We start from the raw sequence: 17,466 nt of genomic DNA on the forward strand, positions 1-17,466 counted from the left end.
AGAGCTCGACCACTCCACAAAAGCGTCTTTGAATTCCGTGTCGAACAAGCCCACCGCTAGGGATGGATCCATCTGTCCGTCGGGAGTGTTGCAAGGTACTGGTGCAAGATACGGGACGCGCTCCCAACTGCAAGAGGATCTTGCGGTTCATGTGTGTGCAGGGCGGAGTCCACGGCCATTCTGCAAGGGAATCGAGAGTGCATTGTCCACCACACCTTTAGGATGGTTCCAACGGCAGATGACATTTAATGGCGACGATGCCCAGGAGTCGTTGATGTCGAGGACTTGAAGATTTGTTGTGCAGGCGATGAGGGGCAGCACACCATCAAAGTCAGAGAAAATATTACTTAAGTTTAAATAACGACACAAGTCCAGCAGAGTCGACAGCGACCCCTCTTACCGAGAGCGCTGCAAGGTCTAGGCGATTGGCGGTATCTGTGGAGCTGCACGACTGAAAGCAGCTCAAACAGACCGATCTGCAGGATTCCCACAAAGCATGCACACACCGGGTCAACCTTCCCAGACCTTGACCGTCTTGTCCTTTTCGAGGGCGCCAGTCGCGAGCATGGGTCGCATGGGGTTGGCTGCGACAGCGAGGACCGCGTCTGTGTGCGCCGGAATGATCTGCGCAATGGCCTGGGTCTGGACGTCCCACAAAATGACGTTGCCGTCCTCCGACCCACTCACGACATGCGGTTTGTCCCCCACGACCGAGAACGACGAGAAGATGCAAAACGACGAGTTCACGTGGCCACTGTAAGTCTTGAGCACGCGGGATCGCACGTAGTCCCACAGCCTCAACTTCCCATCCAACGTGCTGACAAGGACAAACTTGCCGTTGGGCGTGAATCGTGCGTATGAGACGGGCACGATCGGGTCGGTGGTCGTGGCGTCTGTCGACAGCGTCAGCGTGTTGAGACACTGCCCTGACGCAACGTCCCATATCCGACACAGTCCATCGTAGCTAAGAATCACCAAGTTAGCATCGGACGAAGTCGAGTAGATGGGGGGTTACCTGCTCGAAACGAGAAGCGTGCCGTCACGGTTGAACGAAGCGGCCGTAACAGGGTCCGAGTGCGCAGGAATCATTCGAGCAATGCGACCGGTCCGAAAGTCCCAAATTCGCACGCTGTCGTCAAAAGAGGAGCTTGCAATGAGTGTTCCTTGAGGGTTAAAGTTGACGGAAAACACAACGTTGGTGTGCCCGCGCAAAGTAGCAACGGTGCAGCCTTGTTCGATATCCCATGTCTTGACAGTGCGGTCGTCCGAGCCTGACGCGAGATATTTCGCATTCTGGCACCACGAAATGTCGGAGATGCCTTGGTCGTGGCCTTCGAGGGTCGTTTTGAGCGAGCCCGACGAGGCATCCCACAACTTGACGGTTTTGTCGGGTGCTAGAAGCAGACACGTCAGGATCAGCGCATGTTTCGTCCTTCTCATCAAGTGAGTTGTAAGAGGGACGTACATGCGCTGGCAAGCACGTGTCCAGTTGGCGCAAACTCGACGCTTGAGATAGCCTTCTTGTGGCCAACGCACGTGAACTTGAGCTGGAAGGGCGTGTGCTGTGATCGATGGCGGGGAGATGACGAATGAGCTTGATGGAACGCCGCGGATTGCGTTACAGGCGGCTCCACCGGCATTTCGTTGAGCGTGGACATGTTCGTAGGTTGGTGGTCGTGGTGTGGCGGCGGGGGCGTCTGACCTAATGCGTCTGAACTTTACTGGATTTTTGAAACAAAGAACCCACACCAAAATGGAATGACCTCTAATACTACATACTATATGATGACCCTGAGGCATGTATTGTCGAAGTATATGTACATATGCAGGTCAATTATCGATTTTGAAATACAAAACACTTCCAAATCGCATATCAATTGCGATATAAAGTGAAAGCCTATCGAAACAAAAGGGGTTTCGCTGACCACTGCGCACAATTCGATGACAAAGTCGAAATTGATTGGATAAAATTCCAAAATAAGGATCGGTGATTGGCTAGCCAACTAACGCCAAGCGGCATGGTCTTTGTGCTGATGTTTCTCTAAAGTCGGTTGTCGGGATGGAAAGATGTGCACGCTTCGGCACAGGATTCTCAAGGGGGGGGCGTACCTTCAAGAACGCCGTGGTGGCAAACGCTGGGCGTATTGACGAGGTGACGTATGAAACATGCTTGTGGCCACAGCTACATTTTTGCTTTCTGAACACATACCTCCGCTTGTCAGAACTCGCACTCTGCGAGCAGAAGGACCGCCCTACTACATACCTGCGGTAAATCAATTGATGTTGGCGGCAAGCACGCTCGGCATGTCTTTACGCCAATTGACTGGAGCTCAACGTTTCTCTTCCCCCAAGTCTTCGCCCCCAGAACCGGACACATTCAACCGTTTCACGATCTTGTCAGCAAGCAGGGCATTGAAATTCATTCCAGGCATCATCGCCAGCCTTTGGCGTTCACAAAGGGCCGAGTAAGGAGACATGGAATTCGCTCACGCGAGTAAGCGTAGAAGGCCACACGAGGAGTGCGTATATATCGGGCAACAACTCATCGTGATGGTACTGTACATCGTGGACGCAACGTGTTGTGCGATCGCCCATCGTTATGGCACGACATGCAGAGTTGAAGTGAAAGCGAAACTGTTTTCCGTTACTCGTCCCACCAGTAGCGAAACTGCCATGTCACCCCCAAGATATTCGGGATTGTCGGAAATGCACGAAATATCTATATCTCGTCAAAATAGTCGTTCAACAGTCATGGCCATTTCGTTCCAAAACGATGGCGATGACCCGCGCGCAGACTCTGGGCCGAGTCTTGGAACCACTTCTGATGGCTGCATCCATGCAAGTGCCGTCGAAGTTCCCGTCCAAGGCTGAATACGTCCACCAACTCATCCACACGTACTACCTCCCAGTGTTCTTCTGGGCGGAAATGCAGCTCAAGGCTCCTTGCTCCGTGCTTGGTTTGAGTTGTGTCCAGGTGTGTAGCAAAAAGACCTTGCCGGCGGTATGTATGAATTCTGCCATGTACCAAGGGCGGTGGTAAAACCACCATGTCATCGTACCTCGAGACTCTCTTCCGCGCCACGGGTAAAACGTGCGCGACGCTGTCGTTGGACGACGTGTATCTTTCGCGTGCCGATCAATTGAAGGTGGCCGCGTCGTTCCCTCACAATCCCCTCCTTGAAGTACGATTTCGCATCTGCCCGCATGTTGCCTTCACGATCGCGGTAGCACCGTGGCAATCCTGGCACTCACGACCTGAATCTTCTCCTGTCGTTAATCGACGATGCTCAAGCCGGCTGCGACGTTGTTGTGCCACGATACGACAAGTCGGCTCACAACGGGCGAGGCGATCGGTTCTCCCGGGACCAATGGATCACGTATCCAGGTGCATCATGGCCTCGATCCTACTTTGCTCGATCTTACCGATAACCAACGACCACAGGCCCTGTGGACGTGCTGTTGGTTGAGGGGTGGTGCCTCGGATTTGAAGCAAACGCCGTCGACCCTCCTGGGTGCAGTACTTTCGACTTTATGCTCATGTGACGCGCGTGGTAGACATTTGGGGGCTGTGAACAAGGCACTCCGCGACTTTGACCGGTTGTACGAGGCCCTGTCCGCGCTGATTGTCATCCATGTCGACGACATCCAGTGGGTGTACACGTACGTGTGCACTATACGCTCCTGGACACTTCCCGTCTTTGCGCATGGTCCTTTCTGTCGTTGCCATGGTTGGTCGCTGACAACTGTAGTGAAAACGCAGGTGGCGCGAGGAGGCTGAGGCCCAGATGCGGGCGGTTGGAAAGTCTGCTATGACTCCTGCGCAAGTGCGAGACTTTGTCGATCGGTTCATGCCAGCCTACGAGCACTACCTCCCTCATTTGTATGACCCCATGGCAACGCACAGTACGATTGGAACGTTGCCGCGGCTCACCATCGACATTGACGCGCATCGGACGTGTCTGCGCGTCGTCTCGCGCGATGCCTCGAGTGGATGAGGGAGCGAGTAGTACACGCATTGTCTTCACGGTGGAATGGCACTCGTGTTGCTAGACTACCATCCTAATCACTTGAAGCGCAGGTTCCACACCCTATTGCTGGTCCTACGCATGCATTTGACGAATCCCGCCACCTTGCGTGAGAAAACAAGCAGTGCGCTGCTCAGTTGGCGCCATGGGCGGTGCCTTCGTCGACAACGAACGGTGGCTGGGTTTCGAGTGAGTCCATCGGCCGCTATACGTAGTAATGCAGTCTACCTGATGTAGCCAGTTTGTCAAGGGGCGGTGTAGGTGCCGTATGCATAGCCAGCGGTCGGTGGATCGGTGTGGAGGCAAGCACGGGTGGTGTATGTGACGCCACCTTCATGGTGGGCCATGGGTTCGGTCCGTCGTCCCCGTTCGGTAGAGCGCCCCCTCCGTGCCTCAAACACAATCTTGGATCTGCACACGACTCAGAACCTCGTGCAGCTCACGAAAATATGAGCAAACTTTGTGTGGCAATGGGCGCATCGAGTTGTCGGGTCCCCCGATTCGTCGCTCTCGACGCGGTGCCACCATGAGAGGCGGGACGGAAGGTACTTGAACATATCACGGTCATTTCTCTTCCGTCGACCCGTGTGCTTGTTTGCAGCAACGACGAAAGGGACGTGGGTTTCGACCGTGCAACTCGCTGATGGCATCGTTGGACGCAGTACGCTTGGAGTGTTCTGCATCGACATGTCGAGTTGATGGAACAGTGGGAGGATATCCTTTGACTTTCGGCGTACGTCGAAACGTGTGGGGCATGGGGAGACAAGCGTAAATTGACGGGGGGGGCACGCATTCTGGATGCGCTTGTGTGGCATGACATGGAGTAAGGACGCTTCGTTGCAGAACAATAACCCCCCGCGTGCGAATGCAGAGCCTGTGGCCCCGATTGCCCCCCTGTCACACACGACCTCCTATCCTTCTGGGGGCTGCTCCGTGTAGCACAACCAACCCAGATCGATGGATGATGGGTAACGCTGCTTGGAATATCCATTCAGGTCGCTACATCCCCTGGAATTCCATAGAGTAAGTAGCGACCTCGTTTGCCATTTTTCTCGACCCCGTCTGAGCAGGCTGACTGCCAAGTCACTCCAAGGCAGCCTACTGCAGCCACACGACCAACCAAACGAATGTTAGAAGTTTTTCTACGTCCTCATCCATTGGTTCGCCGGCCTCATCGGTGGCACCCACCGACCATCGCGCTGCCGGCCAAGCGCTTTGTGCCATGGTTTGAACCGGCAGGTTGGCTCCAATGCTCACACCCGAATGGCGCCTCCAGGAGGCGGCATATGGCACCCACGCGGCCCTGGCGAACGTTCGTCAGGCGAGCCAAGTAAGTATAGCGAAGGTTGCAAGCAGGAACGGCGTTGGCCTGCCAGAATGCAATGTCCACATCGACCAACCTCGTCAACGTGGCATTGGCAGCGCAAGGGGACGAGAATGCTGTCAAAGCCATACGATGTCGGCATGGCCATGTGCCTCCTTTCCGATGTCACGTTTGAAAGGTCGCCATGTTGAGTTCAGGGGCATGCAGTCAATGTGGGCATGAGAAAGGTATCTCCGACGAGTCACAACCATCAGGTACGCGAATTTCTCACCCGTCCGATCAGCTCGGGTCCATTTTGACGACAAAGACACGTCGACAACGTGATATGTGCCGCTCAGAGTGTCGCTTGTAGTTGCATCAGGCAGCTGTCGGTGCATCATGACGGGTCATGTTGAGGCTTTAGACCTATCGATGATCTAGTCGTGCGCATGTCGTCTTGTTGAATTAGCGCAGCGTGCATCTACGTGACACGTAATAGATCTCATGGAGACGTTGGACGGTCGCTGGCATTGTGGGATGGATGAGAATATCGTACGAATTAAAGGAAACCGTTTAGACGGCCTAATTTGACAATTTTGTCCGGTGAGATGTTGGGTACATGGGGGCACGATGGACGGTCGGTGCATTTGTACACACGGCCAGGGCAAACGTACGGAGCCCCAAGAAACATGCGAGCCATGATCCAGTTGGGTTTGGCAACGACAGCGATGCCACTGTCATGGCAGCTCGACAAGTGCACGACGGCATAGCCGATTTGGAACTCGTCCCATCATGTTCCATCGAGTCTTGAAAATGGACCCGGAGTTCCTTGGCCCGCGGCTGGCGTCGGCTGCCAAACCAACCCATCCGCCCGAACCAGAACCATCACAGCAGTCGCGCCCACCGCGCCGGACCGACTCGGTCACGTCCTCGACAACGAATACGCCCGACCATGCGTGGCCTTCCGTGTTCGACCACGACGCTGTGACGATGACCGACAACGACCTTCTCTGTCGTGGCCACGCCATCGCGACGTACGTCCTGGACAAGTGCCGCTTCTACCCAGCCAACGTCGTCGACGCGCAGCCCAAGTGCCTCACGGTTGTCACGACGATTATCGTACCTGGCACGCTGAACGAAGTGCTGGACGTGTTCTCGCGCGACCCGCAGCTTGGCTTCCAAGCGTTCCTTCTACGTGTGTTCCAAGACGCTCTCACGGAAGCCATGTCTGTGCGCCGAGTTACGCCAGGGGTTCTGCGCCAGTCCTCGCGCGACGACAGCACCCCCGACGAGTTCCCGCCTCCGGGAGGTAGCGCCACCGGTCCCGACGACTTCGCCGGGTGCACCGCGTCCATAAAAGCGCTGAAACTTCACGAAAAGCGCCTCTTCCGCACGTCTCGGCACGACCTCCACATGCTCGACTTTGTCCGGAAACTGTCCGACGTCGCGTTCATTCGGGCGTTCAAATCGCTCGACTTCCGACGAACGGACGACAGTGCCAAAGCCACACGCTGTTTGACCAACATCTTGTTTGGTTTCCACATGGCCGAGGTGCACGCGGGCGGCGTCAAGGTTACGTACTTCGGCCAACACGTTGGCAAAAAACACGCGTTCGCGCACGCGATGCTGCATCAACTCGCGGGGTCGGTGAGTCTGTTGGCGACGGCGGTGTGGCGCCGCCGGCTTGTGCGCCTCTCTATAGCGACTCCGGACCACACGACGTGCACGGCGAATCGGTGCCACCTCTGCAGCCACAACTTGTATCGACGAATGCCGACCGAGTGCCGGTTGTGCAACCGGGCCGTGTGCACCAACTGCTCGAAGGTGGAGCGCGGCGAATCTGCTCGCTGCGTCGAGGTCGACCTACGCGTGTGCAACGTGTGCCTTGCGCAATGCCAGGCGAACTTGATCTTGACCAACAAGGCAGGGGCCTCCTCGAAACCCCGCCACCATCGACACGGCGACGCGGTGGAACAAGACGACGTCAACGATGAGCATGGCGCCCTTCCTCGAATTAGCGAAGTCCTCTGCACTGGGCAAGTCCGTCATCGAGGGTACAGCACGGCCAAGTCCACGACCGTGCCTCCCCAGCCCATTGTGTCCGCCCGACGCGACCTGAGCGGCGTGCGCGCGTTTTCGACGCCCCGCGGGGCCTCAGGTCACTACGTTGCCGCACCCTCTTCTGTAACACCCCGCCAACACCCCGTCGCGACCCCTCGAAATGACGGCGTCAGTTTGGTCCACCATCACGCTCCGCAGTTCACACCGCGTCATGTTCTTAACGAGGCATCCGTGCCTCGGAAAGGGGATTCGACGACAGCAGCTGCATCGCGCCAACAAGCCTCCCACGCGCCAGCGGAGAGTGCCCGTCATGGTGGCCTCGAATCGATCCTGGTGACCCCACAGGCGGAAACCCTACGGCAAAACGCGTTCTCCAACGCGGAGCTCCACGAGCGGCTCGAGAAGCTGTGCGTGTCGCTGGCAGGCGCTTTGGATTGCCACCACGCGTACGTGAGCCTTCTGTACAAGGGTGGGTTTGTCATGAAGGCGACGTCCGGCATGGCCCCGTCCTTCCGCATCGCTCGAAAGGATGCGTTCAACGTGGCGACGCTTGAAAAGGGCACGACCCCCCTCGTCGTCCCCGACGCGACCGTCGACCACCGCTTTAACACGTCTATCCGAGTGACGGGACGGGAATGCATCCGATACTACGTTGGGCTGACATTGATCACGTCGGATGGAATTGAGCTCGGCACCGTCGGCGTTAGCGACGGACTCCCCCGTGCTCGCTTTGACGCGACACACCGCCGCCTCTTGCACTGGTTTGCTTCGACGATTGTAGACGAAATCGAACAGTGCTGCCGTTGATGGCGTCGACGAAGTAGACTCTAGAAGCAGCATTTGGCTGTGTACACTTAACTTATCAAACACTTCATCATGTCGTTGTGTGCGCGTTGTGGTGAGAATGGGGCTTGATCTCGCTCGCGTGTGCAAGCAATCGTCTGTCCCCCTGGCTTCCTCGAGATGGGGACGCCGGAGCCTCTACACCACACTCTGAATCTCGGACAGCATTCAATGCGGCAGAAATGTGCGCAGGGCGTCGGCCACAGAGCTCCACAAGCCGTCAAAGGCCCCACAACGTGACCACGATGAAGTGAGATGGTGTCCGAGGTCTTGGCAACATGGCAGCTTATGTTGCTGGCCGTGGGTCTGGTGTAAAGCGCGGAGCCACCGCGTCGAATTCGTCAACACACCAGCCCGTCGATAGAGCTAGCCTAGGCTGGCAAGTCAAGGCGTGATTGACATTGAGTGATAAAGGTGGGGGCAGGTGGAGTGGGGGGGGTGAGAGTGGCCCAGTGTAAGAACCACTTGGCTAGCCATCTGCGCCACCAAACGCCAGACGGCACGATTCAGTCCTCGGTGACCACTTCCAATGGTGTGCTGTCGCACAAACGACTGTGGCGATGCCACGACCAGCGCCACGTTGCACGTGTAAGAAATGCACTGGGTTCCTCATCTTGACGAGTCGGTTCACAAAGAGATCGAGCGCGAGAACTTCTCTGATCACGCGCAGTGGACGAACAGCCTCTTTCGAACTTGCCCACTTCATGGCGCGCGAGCCCCGAGTTAGTCGCCCGACTGTGGGGTTGCGCCTGGCAGTTTTCACCCCAACACTGCCATGTCGGACATGCAGTGGCGTCAGCGGCGCCTTACCACGTATAGATGGCGACAAAAGCGACGACGACGACCCCATCGTCCCCTAAAGCAATCAAGACACAACAAATGCTTGCAGGGTGTGCGGTCGCCAAAAACGCGCGCTGCAGGTCGATGATCGGCTATGCGCTAAGGCCCCAGATGATGGCCATGTGAAGCTCCATGGCCAGTACTTGCTTGCGCGCGTTCGCTTGGCCAGGTCGACAGGGTTCTCCACACGACCGTGTGGCAGCGCCTTGCTGCATCTAATGGCACGGTGCCAAAGGCCCGGTCGTCGCTATGGCATGCAGCATTTGCAACTACACACAACCCAATACGAACTCTTTCAACGCTGGATCTGCACGCATTGTTCTCAACTCGAGGACAGTCGACGTCGCCATCCGAGTGTGCTTCGACTGACTCGCACAGTGCCATGCAAAGATTCGGTTGACAAAGTCACCGAGCAGAAACACTTGGAAAAACTGCGCGGCGCCAGCCAAAGGCGTCCTCAACCAGCCACGGCGCGACGGTCAGTGTGATTTTGGACCGTGCTCAGCGCCGCCTCACGCCAAAGTTTACTTGCGTCGCCGATCTCACGCCCATTAGCCGCCGTGCTGTTCGTCCCGTGAAGACTCAGCGCACCGCACATGGCCAAATGGAAAGCCATGTGTACGTCTCGGGCAGGGTTCCTTCACTGTCGACACTTCTTTTGTACAAAGGAGGGTTCTTCCTCAAGGCAGCAGCGGCGCCGGCGGAGAGCGAGAACTCGTCCCATCTTCCGCGCATCCACAACAGTTGGCTTTCAACTTCGCAACGCCCGCGTTGGGCACCGATACGCTTGTCGTACTGAATGCCACGATGAACCCTCGGTTCGCGTTGTCCCCACGAGTGGTCGCGCCTGAAATCATTCGGCATATACGTTGGGGTGGCGATGAACACGACAAAGGGAATCGAACTTGGCACAGTCGCCGCCAGGCACGTCCTTCCCCGGGGCCACTTTGCCCCTTCGCCGCCATTTGGGTCGGCCATTCTCGGTGCCATTCAACAGAGTTGCCGGGGAGTACGAAGCAGCAACTGCCTCGTTCGAGCCCAACGAACGTCCCCTAACTAACTCATCGCCTTGCCGCCGCCGTCGATCTCTGCAAGTTTAGCAGAAGTTGCCTCACCCTACTCAACCATGCATTCAACCTGGAAATGCCCATTGAGATGGCAAAAGGTACTTTAGATGCAAAGAGTGCTTCTTGGCTGTAAGATCTTAAATATTCATGCCCTTGGAGGGCGACTGCAAGGCGGTGCAGGGTCGAAGGCGAGATTTTTATCCGGGAAGGGAATGCGGCAGGATAAATCCTCCCACAGAAATGCAGCACAGGGTGTGATGACGGAGAACGGCGAAATAGTTCGCAGCTTTGTATCCATACGAAGGCAGACACCTCCAGGGGACTTACAGTATCGAGGGGATCGCTCCATGGCCTCGAAGTAGGATCATCACGGGACCACGACCACGATAGGCGGTAAGATTGGTCTTACCTTGGATGTGGCGCTTGTCTCATCGGGTAGGCATCTCATAGCCGCCACCAAATATGTGCACTACTCTATTTTCAGCGCATGAAAGGTGTGAAAAGCTGCGATTCCCGCATAGTGCTCGATGCAAATGTCGCCATGGTTTGCGTGAAGTGGCGGGAAGCGGTGTGCCGTATCGAAAAGAGAACTGGAAACGTATCATCAACTAAACAAAAATGTTGAAATTTCGTGCAAAAATCTAAATGGCACTGGAACAATGCGGTAAAGTTGTATGCACGCGATTCGAAAAACATGGAAATTCCACAAAAAATAGCACGAAAATTTCGGCTCACCTCACACCAAACCGATAAAGGTCAAGTATGTCCAGTATCACTTTTTAAAATTTCAAATTCCACTGCACTGAATACACCAAGCTTCGAAATTCGAAATCGCACTGCCCCTACGAAATTCGAAGGGCGGCCATTTCCAAACAAAAACGCCTCTGACCTATGAGTGCCACCCCGGTCGCGCCTGCCATCCCAACGCTCGTTGGGTCGCTTGCCTTGCCGCCGCCACCGCCGCCATCAACGACGAAGCGAACCCTCGACGACGTAGAGTCGAGGCAGTCAGCGCCAAAGAAGCGTCGCAGTCTGTCGAAAGCAGGACTGACGGAGGAACATCAACTCGAGCTGTTCTTGGGCAAGATCAAACGGCAGATTCACGAAAAGTTTGGCATCGAACATGTGCAAATGTGCCATGAAGGGCGAAACGTGACGATTTCGTGCTGGCAGTGCGGCAAGCAGATCAAAATCGCGACAGGACATGTGCACCTGCGAAGCATGAATTCGCATTTGGAAAGATGCAAGGGCAGCGCCGCGATGATGCCAAAGCCAGGTGAGGTTGAGGAGCAGGCGAAAAAGGGGGGACGGAGGTCAAGCAAGAAAGCGTTGTCCGAAGAGAACTTGAGCATCCTGTTCTTGGAGAACGCTCGACGACAGCTCAAGGAGAAGTTTGACGTCGAAAACGTTACGATGGTTCACAAGGGGCGCAACGTGTGCATCTCGTGCTGGAAGTGCGGGAAGGCGGTCAAAATTGCAGGTGGGCGCCTCAACTTGTCCAACTTGAAGGCGCATCTGGACCGCTGCAAACCATCGAAGAAGCCCAAACGCGTGCTGCCGGCGCAGCCAGCGTCCGTGAATACATTCCTGTGTGCCGGTCTTACGTCGGACGAGATCCGCAACTATTGTTCCAACGCCATGCGCATGTTTGGGGGGTGCCAGCGCCGCGAGGAGATCCTGAAGCAACTGTTCAACATTCGGTCGTTCAAAAACTTGACGGAGGAGCAGCTCGAGGTTTTTCAAAAGTATGAATTCGCCACGCGCAAATGGAACATCGTCGGGACAACCGTGTTTAGCGTCGACTGCACCAAGGTGTCGGCGATCGGCAAGACGTGCCACGAGTGTCTCTCGCTCTACCGCAACAAGAATTTCGTCAACACCCTGTGCAAGTACCGATCGCGCGCGCAGAAGCTTGCTGACGGCGTCATCAACGAAAACTACGTCAAGTACATCCCGCGCATGTACGTCCAGCACCCCGGCGCCAAGCTCGCTCAGTCGTTTGAAAACCATCGGTTCAAGACGGTCATTTAGTTGACCGGTGGTTGCTCCGAATGAAGTGTGTGTATGAACAACAGCATGACCAGAATGCATTCATGAGGCACATGCAATTGGATGGGGGTCCAGCACAGGCCATGCTGGCAGCGGTCGGATAGAATGAGATGTCCTGCAAACACGCGAAGTTTCGACATCGTGCTGCAACTTGAGATAGCGTCCCAAAGAGCCTTCAAGTCACTTTGCAAGCCATTCTTCACGAATTCCTTGGCGCATCCGAGCTCACGCAGTGCACAGGCGACGTGTCAGGCACACATGGATTAGTCTGGTCCAAGAAAAATATGCGTTTTTCACGCCAACCGCAAGCATGCCAACCGCAAGCATCCAGCATCCTGACGACGGCGCGGTGCTGCTTTGGTTCGAGGGCTTTGGGGGAGGAAGCAGCTTTCTGCAGCCGTCCAGGCTCAGCGACGCGGCGCTTGTTTGGATGTCGCAAACATGGTGGAATGGCGGCGTTTTTGACAGTGCACCAAGATGAAAGTTTTATGCTGGGGTTTATCTTGGCAGCGCAGTGTAGCCTTTGGCGCGGCGGCGGTGTTTTCGCTGCAACAGCACTACTCCCAAGAGTACCACAAGACACAAGGTCATGACGAGGACAGCGTCGCTCGCAGCTCGCTGCTTTGAGTTACCGACGACCGAATGCACGGCTGCGTGGTGTTGGGGATTCATTGCATTGCTCGACGCATTCGAGCATGGTGCACGGATCGTGGTGTTGGCAGCATCTTCAAAGACTGTTTTGTTGGTCGTCACGGCAGCGGAGGTATTCGGATGGAGGGCCATGGAATCGATGTCTAGAAAAACAAAGTTTGGCTCTGCCACTGGTCTAGCTATGGGCTTGGCAACCTCGTTGATGTGTAGTGCCGTCATTGGCAGCGACGCAAGAGATATGTCAGAGGAAGGGTGGGGTTGTTGGCTCAACCACGCGCTTGGAGGGCGCTCCAGCCGACGTACACCTAGGCAATGAGAGTGGGAAAGAGATCATATGTTCGAGGAAGGGAGGTGCGCGGCGCGTGCCCTGGGCCACTCGGGTTGCCAGCGAGTCACGACAGCCTGCGTGGGTCAACTGTTTTGGCGAGCGATGCCACAGTGGTCGACGAGGAGATGGCGACGTCGCTCCGACGCTCCTCGACGACGGACAAAGCAGCAAAACGATACAACTTGGGGGCCACTAGGGCCTTTTGCGACATCGTTGTGGCTTCTTCGCCATGTCTGGATGCATTCCATCGCTCAAATAAGTGCCAGCCGTAGTTCCCAAGCACTTGAGTCGGTACTCCCGACTCTTGATTGCCATCCACATGCACTTGGAGCGAGACCTCACGGGGGAGGAAATTATCTGGTGCAAGGACGCTGATTGTCCTCTTCACAAGAGCACCACAGAAAGTTGACCCCTTGGGTGATGGAGGTCTCGGAGCGGCAGGGCACCAGACGGCGCACGGGCAGCTTTTCAGGGTGACGTTGAGTTGTCGAGCCTTCTTGTACCCACCTGCACCCAAACCTTTGGCGATTTGATCAGATGCACCTCGACGTGGATGTATCCGCGGTAGCCGACGAAGCAAGATGGCAGCACAAGCGCCATCGTCGACAACTCCATCAAGTCGCGAAGGCGACTTTGAAACAAGTTGACGTCATGGGATGGTGTGTGAGCATGAAATGTGATCGGCCACATGCCTTGGCATGTCAGGTCCATATCCTTCCGTTTGGTCCAGTAGCTCTCGTGGCAGCCTCCTCTACTGCTTTGAAATCGTACTCATCACAGCCCTGATCCCTCGGCAAGGCTGTCGACAACCTCACATGAACCATGGAAATGGTACGTGCACATGCAGCCTCTCCATGGCCACTGGTCGGCGGCACATGCAAACACAACCGAACAACGTCGCATATCACGAAGCGTTTGGTAATGATCATTCCGTCGTGTTTACTTGGGAAGTGCGACGTAGCCAATGCGCTTTTGCTTCTTCAGGACCACAAACGCGATCAGCACCAGCAAGGCAAACGCCACACCGCCAAACGTGGCCGCGTCGACGGGGGTCTGTGCTGACGACGCCGAGAGGGACAGTTGCCCGCCTGACTTGAACGTTTGCACGACGCATCGCGAGAGCAGCGACGAGTTGAGCTCAATCACGACGTTGACAGGCTCCTTGGCGGGCTCTGGCCACAACGTCAACGTGTCGACAGGGTTGACGCTGGTCGCGGCCGCACCAGGGCTGGTGAACACCCACCACCCCTTGGGTTGGGGCAAGTGCGCCGGGTTCACAGTCTTGTTGTAGTACAAGACTTGGCCTTTGCCACTCGTGGTCGCCGTGAGCGTATCGTTCACTTGGACGACGATGTCTCCACTCCCCGCCAGCGTCACGGTCGCGTTTTGAGCAAGAAGGGACCCAGTGTAGATGTGGCCCGAGCTCGCCGACGAAATCGTGTTGGTCACGGTCGAGCCTTGCGACGCGGCGTAGCTTACATTCCCCTTGCCAGCCACCGTCGTGCGGACGTCGTGGGCCTTCAACACCCCATTGGCCGACGCAAAGACCGAGCCAGCACCGGTGATCGACGTGAGCAAGTTGCGCACGGTGATGTCGCTGTTGGCCTTGAGCGCCACCGACCCAAGTCCAGCAACCGAAAGAGATACGCCGTTCGTGACATTCACGCTCGTGGTGGCTGCAAACTGCACGTTGCCGGCACCCGTGGTGGAGAGCGTCAAATTCGCGAGTTTCACCGGGTATTTCGCCGTCGTGGTGATGCTCCCCGCGCCCAATGCAGCAATGGACACGAGCTTGTTGGCGCCGTTGACGAGCGTTCCAGAAACCAACACCGTGTCGGCGGTCGACTTGATCCATGAGACGGCTCGTTGCACCGTGACGCGAACCAAAAGAGAACCAGCGGCGTACGCTGCCGAATCGGACGTTGCCGACACGTTCAAGTACGTTTGGTTGGCTTGGGGAAGGACAACGTGGCGATTACAGCCGACCGTGATGACGTCGTCGGGAGTCTGGGTCACGTTGAACGCGAGCAGATCGAGGACGGCCTGCGAGTCGGACGTGGCGACGACGCGGACGGTGGCCTTGAGGGCCGGGTCTTGGTTGACAAACACACGCCCAGGGAACTGAAGAAGGATTCCTTCCAGCGACGACGTCGTTGTGTTCCATGCCTTGGTAAACGTGTTCGCGGCGCTCACGATGGTGGCCATGCTTGGGTGTGGGTCGAAAAGTTTCAATGTGGGTTGCTGGTCGCGTCGATGGTTTAACCCACATCAATGGTGATATGGGACCGAGGGTAGGTGTACGTGGACGACCTTCTCGATCTCACAATGAAGCGTGACCTGCCATGCAACCTGAACCGGTCAACGGCCGCCCACCATAACTCTAGGCGGCAGGATGAGATCGCGACGAAGCGCCGTGCAATGCCGTCGCGGACACTGCTGCGCTCAGCCACTTACGTCGTCTCGGTACAACCGGCTGCGCGTTGTGGGAAACGCGTTTTATTCCAACGTTGATTCTCATTACCAAGATACCTTGGATGCAATCTGATTGGTTAAAGAATCCGTGAGACCGTTCGGATTGGTGGATTGGGTGGTCATCCTGCCAATCAAATTGGACCACAATTGTGATGGCACATGCGGCGGCGATGCGGCCTCGTCCGATGCCGCAGCAAAGTGTTCCCAACTTGCAAACCGCTTGCAGTAGAAAAGGACAGATAGAGGTTGTTAGACTGGTCAAGACGACGGCTCTACTTGGGCAACGCAGTGTACCCAGTGCGCTTCTTGGCTTTGAAAATCGCAAGGACGACCAAAGCAACGAGGGCAAAGGCCACCGCGGCCATCGATTCGACGTCTTCAGTGGGAGAAAACAAACTCGACAGGGACGTGGTCTCGGCACTTGTTTGGAAGCGTTGAGTGAAGCAGCGGCTCGTCCACGACCTGTAGAGGTCAATCGTGACGTTCAACGCGACTTTGGTCGGCTCGGGGGTGTCCTTGATCACACTGAACGTGTTGTCGCTCGTGGCAACAGCACTCGGGCTGCTGAACACCCACCACCCCTTGGGCTTGGGCAAGTGCGCCGGGTTCACCGTCTTATTGAAGTACGAAACAACTCCTGCGCCGTTGATAGACGTTGCCAACGTATCGTTCACTTGCACAACAACTCCGCCAGCCCCCGACACGGCAACCGTCGCGTTTTGAGAGAGGATGGAACCAGTGTACACATGACCAGATTTGAACAAGTTGACCGTGTTGTTCACGGTCGTGCCTTGGCTCGGGTAATAGCTGACGTTGCCGTTCCCAAACAAGTACGTTCGGATATCTTGGGCGGTCAGGGTGCCGTTTGTCGTGACGTAGACCGAGCCGCTGCCAGTCACGGTGGTGCGGAGGTTCGGGATCGTCAGCGTGCGGTACGAGTCAAGGGCGACGATGCCGGGGCCAGAAATCACCAACGACACGCCCGACGTTGTGTTGAAGGTCGTGGATGCCGAGTAGTGGACCTTGCCGGTGCCAGTAGCCGCCAACGTGAGGTTGGACAAAGTCACGGGGTACTTGGCCGTCGTCGTGATGTTGCCTGCGCCCAACGCAGTGAGAGACACGACCTTGGTGACTCCGTTGACCAGAGCACCGCTGACCACGACGGTGTCGGCGGTGGATTTTACCCACGAAAGCGGCTTTTGCACCGTCACAAGTACTAGAAGCGACCCTGCCGCGTGGACATCCACGCCAGTCGTGACCGACACGTCCAAGTACGTTTGGTTCGCACTGTTGATGGCGAACCGCTGGTTGCACCCGACGTTGATGCTGTCGCCAACAGCCCGCGTCGCGTTGAAACCAAACAGGTCCACCACCGCCTGCGAGTTGGACGTCACAACGACGCGAGCGGCGGCTTTCAGGGACGGATTCTGGTTGATGAAGACACGACCAGGGAATTGGAGGAGCATGCCTTCAATCGGCGTCGTCGTGTTCCACGTCTTGGTGATGGTGTTGGGAGCAGCAACTGACATCGTGCGGTGGGGCGGCGGATGCGACAATGGGCCACCACACCGCGGCCGACGGCCCAGTCAATTGGCGCATACTGTAGGGTGCTTGGACAGGTGATAGTATACTGTACATCTGGGCATACTGGACGACGCGATGTTGAAAAGGAACACACCCACAAACATGCCGTGAATTCAGTGCCCTTGGCTGTGAGGACCGGGAAAATAACGCACACATCGGATGCTCTCGGTGAGGTTGGCACACCTGCGCGCTGTCCCTTGAGTAAATTTCCTCGGCTGCATGATGTAGTGGTCGGCGGAAGTT

The 17,466-nt window shown here is 56.3% G+C and overlaps 6 protein-coding genes across 9 annotated transcripts; 3 read left to right on the top strand and 3 right to left on the bottom strand.

The window, feature by feature from the left end:
- Positions 1 to 328: 328 nt before the first annotated feature.
- On the bottom strand, positions 329 to 1,731 carry H310_07225. 2 transcript variants are annotated; one of them, XM_008872571.1, is made up of 3 exons: positions 1,466 to 1,731; positions 1,016 to 1,394; positions 329 to 964 (listed from the first exon to the last, which is right to left on the bottom strand). In XM_008872571.1, exons 1-3 carry the CDS (start codon positions 1,656 to 1,658, stop codon positions 511 to 513), a joined length of 1,026 nt encoding a protein of 341 aa, XP_008870793.1. In that variant the 5' UTR covers positions 1,659 to 1,731; the 3' UTR covers positions 329 to 510. The 2 variants fall into 2 exon arrangements, with proteins under 2 accessions (XP_008870793.1, XP_008870794.1); XM_008872572.1 differs by having other exon boundaries at positions 1,016 to 1,731.
- Positions 1,732 to 2,628: 897 nt separating this feature from the next.
- H310_07226 (hypothetical protein) lies at positions 2,629 to 4,134 on the top strand. Of its 3 annotated transcripts, none has more exons than XM_008872575.1 (6): positions 2,629 to 2,974; positions 3,030 to 3,182; positions 3,229 to 3,385; positions 3,443 to 3,512; positions 3,556 to 3,660; positions 3,750 to 4,134. In XM_008872575.1, exons 1-6 carry the CDS (start codon positions 2,774 to 2,776, stop codon positions 3,811 to 3,813), a joined length of 750 nt encoding a protein of 249 aa, XP_008870797.1. In that variant the 5' UTR covers positions 2,629 to 2,773; the 3' UTR covers positions 3,814 to 4,134. The 3 variants fall into 3 exon arrangements, with proteins under 3 accessions (XP_008870797.1, XP_008870795.1, XP_008870796.1); XM_008872573.1 differs by having other exon boundaries at positions 3,761 to 4,134; XM_008872574.1 differs by having other exon boundaries at positions 3,556 to 4,134.
- Positions 4,135 to 5,986: 1,852 nt separating this feature from the next.
- H310_07227 (hypothetical protein) lies at positions 5,987 to 8,321 on the top strand. Its single transcript, XM_008872576.1, has one exon. It carries the CDS (start codon positions 6,121 to 6,123, stop codon positions 8,194 to 8,196), a length of 2,076 nt encoding a protein of 691 aa, XP_008870798.1. The 5' UTR covers positions 5,987 to 6,120; the 3' UTR covers positions 8,197 to 8,321.
- Positions 8,322 to 11,015: 2,694 nt separating this feature from the next.
- On the top strand, positions 11,016 to 12,379 carry H310_07228 (hypothetical protein). The gene has a single exon (XM_008872577.1). It carries the CDS (start codon positions 11,031 to 11,033, stop codon positions 12,168 to 12,170), a length of 1,140 nt encoding a protein of 379 aa, XP_008870799.1. The 5' UTR covers positions 11,016 to 11,030; the 3' UTR covers positions 12,171 to 12,379.
- Positions 12,380 to 14,064: 1,685 nt separating this feature from the next.
- Positions 14,065 to 15,393, bottom strand: H310_07229 (hypothetical protein). Its single transcript, XM_008872578.1, has one exon. It carries the CDS (start codon positions 15,370 to 15,372, stop codon positions 14,107 to 14,109), a length of 1,266 nt encoding a protein of 421 aa, XP_008870800.1. The 5' UTR covers positions 15,373 to 15,393; the 3' UTR covers positions 14,065 to 14,106.
- A 466-nt stretch (positions 15,394 to 15,859) lies between these two features.
- Positions 15,860 to 17,245, bottom strand: H310_07230 (hypothetical protein). Its single transcript, XM_008872579.1, has one exon. The coding sequence runs from the start codon at positions 17,166 to 17,168 to the stop codon at positions 15,912 to 15,914; it is 1,257 nt and encodes a 418-aa protein (XP_008870801.1). The 5' UTR covers positions 17,169 to 17,245; the 3' UTR covers positions 15,860 to 15,911.
- Positions 17,246 to 17,466: the final 221 nt, after the last annotated feature.

The sequence above is a fragment of the Aphanomyces invadans genome (genome assembly GCF_000520115.1).
Source record: "Aphanomyces invadans strain NJM9701 unplaced genomic scaffold supercont1.13, whole genome shotgun sequence".
Classification (NCBI taxonomy): domain Eukaryota; phylum Oomycota; class Saprolegniomycetes; order Saprolegniales; family Verrucalvaceae; genus Aphanomyces; species Aphanomyces invadans.

Excerpts from the sequence above, each read along its gene's own strand:
- H310_07225 (XM_008872571.1), bottom strand. The coding sequence starts at position 1,658 with ATGTCCACGCTCAACGAAATGCCGGTGGAGCCGCCTGTAACGCAATCC. Across the intron at positions 1,395-1,465 it reads ACACGTGCTTGCCAGCGCAT|CACCCGACAAAACCGTCAAG; the intron begins GTACGTCCCTCT and ends GTCTGCTTCTAG. Across the intron at positions 965-1,015 it reads ACGCTTCTCGTTTCGAGCAG|CTACGATGGACTGTGTCGGA; the intron begins GTAACCCCCCAT and ends GGTGATTCTTAG.
- H310_07226 (XM_008872573.1), top strand. The coding sequence starts at position 2,774 with ATGGCGATGACCCGCGCGCAGACTCTGGGCCGAGTCTTGGAACCACTT. Across the intron at positions 3,386-3,442 it reads CCAATGGATCACGTATCCAG|GCCCTGTGGACGTGCTGTTG; the intron begins GTGCATCATGGC and ends CAACGACCACAG. Across the intron at positions 3,661-3,760 it reads GACATCCAGTGGGTGTACAC|GTGGCGCGAGGAGGCTGAGG; the intron begins GTACGTGTGCAC and ends GTGAAAACGCAG.
- H310_07227 (XM_008872576.1), top strand. The coding sequence starts at position 6,121 with ATGTTCCATCGAGTCTTGAAAATGGACCCGGAGTTCCTTGGCCCGCGG.
- H310_07228 (XM_008872577.1), top strand. The coding sequence starts at position 11,031 with ATGAGTGCCACCCCGGTCGCGCCTGCCATCCCAACGCTCGTTGGGTCG.
- H310_07229 (XM_008872578.1), bottom strand. The coding sequence starts at position 15,372 with ATGGCCACCATCGTGAGCGCCGCGAACACGTTTACCAAGGCATGGAAC.
- H310_07230 (XM_008872579.1), bottom strand. The coding sequence starts at position 17,168 with ATGTCAGTTGCTGCTCCCAACACCATCACCAAGACGTGGAACACGACG.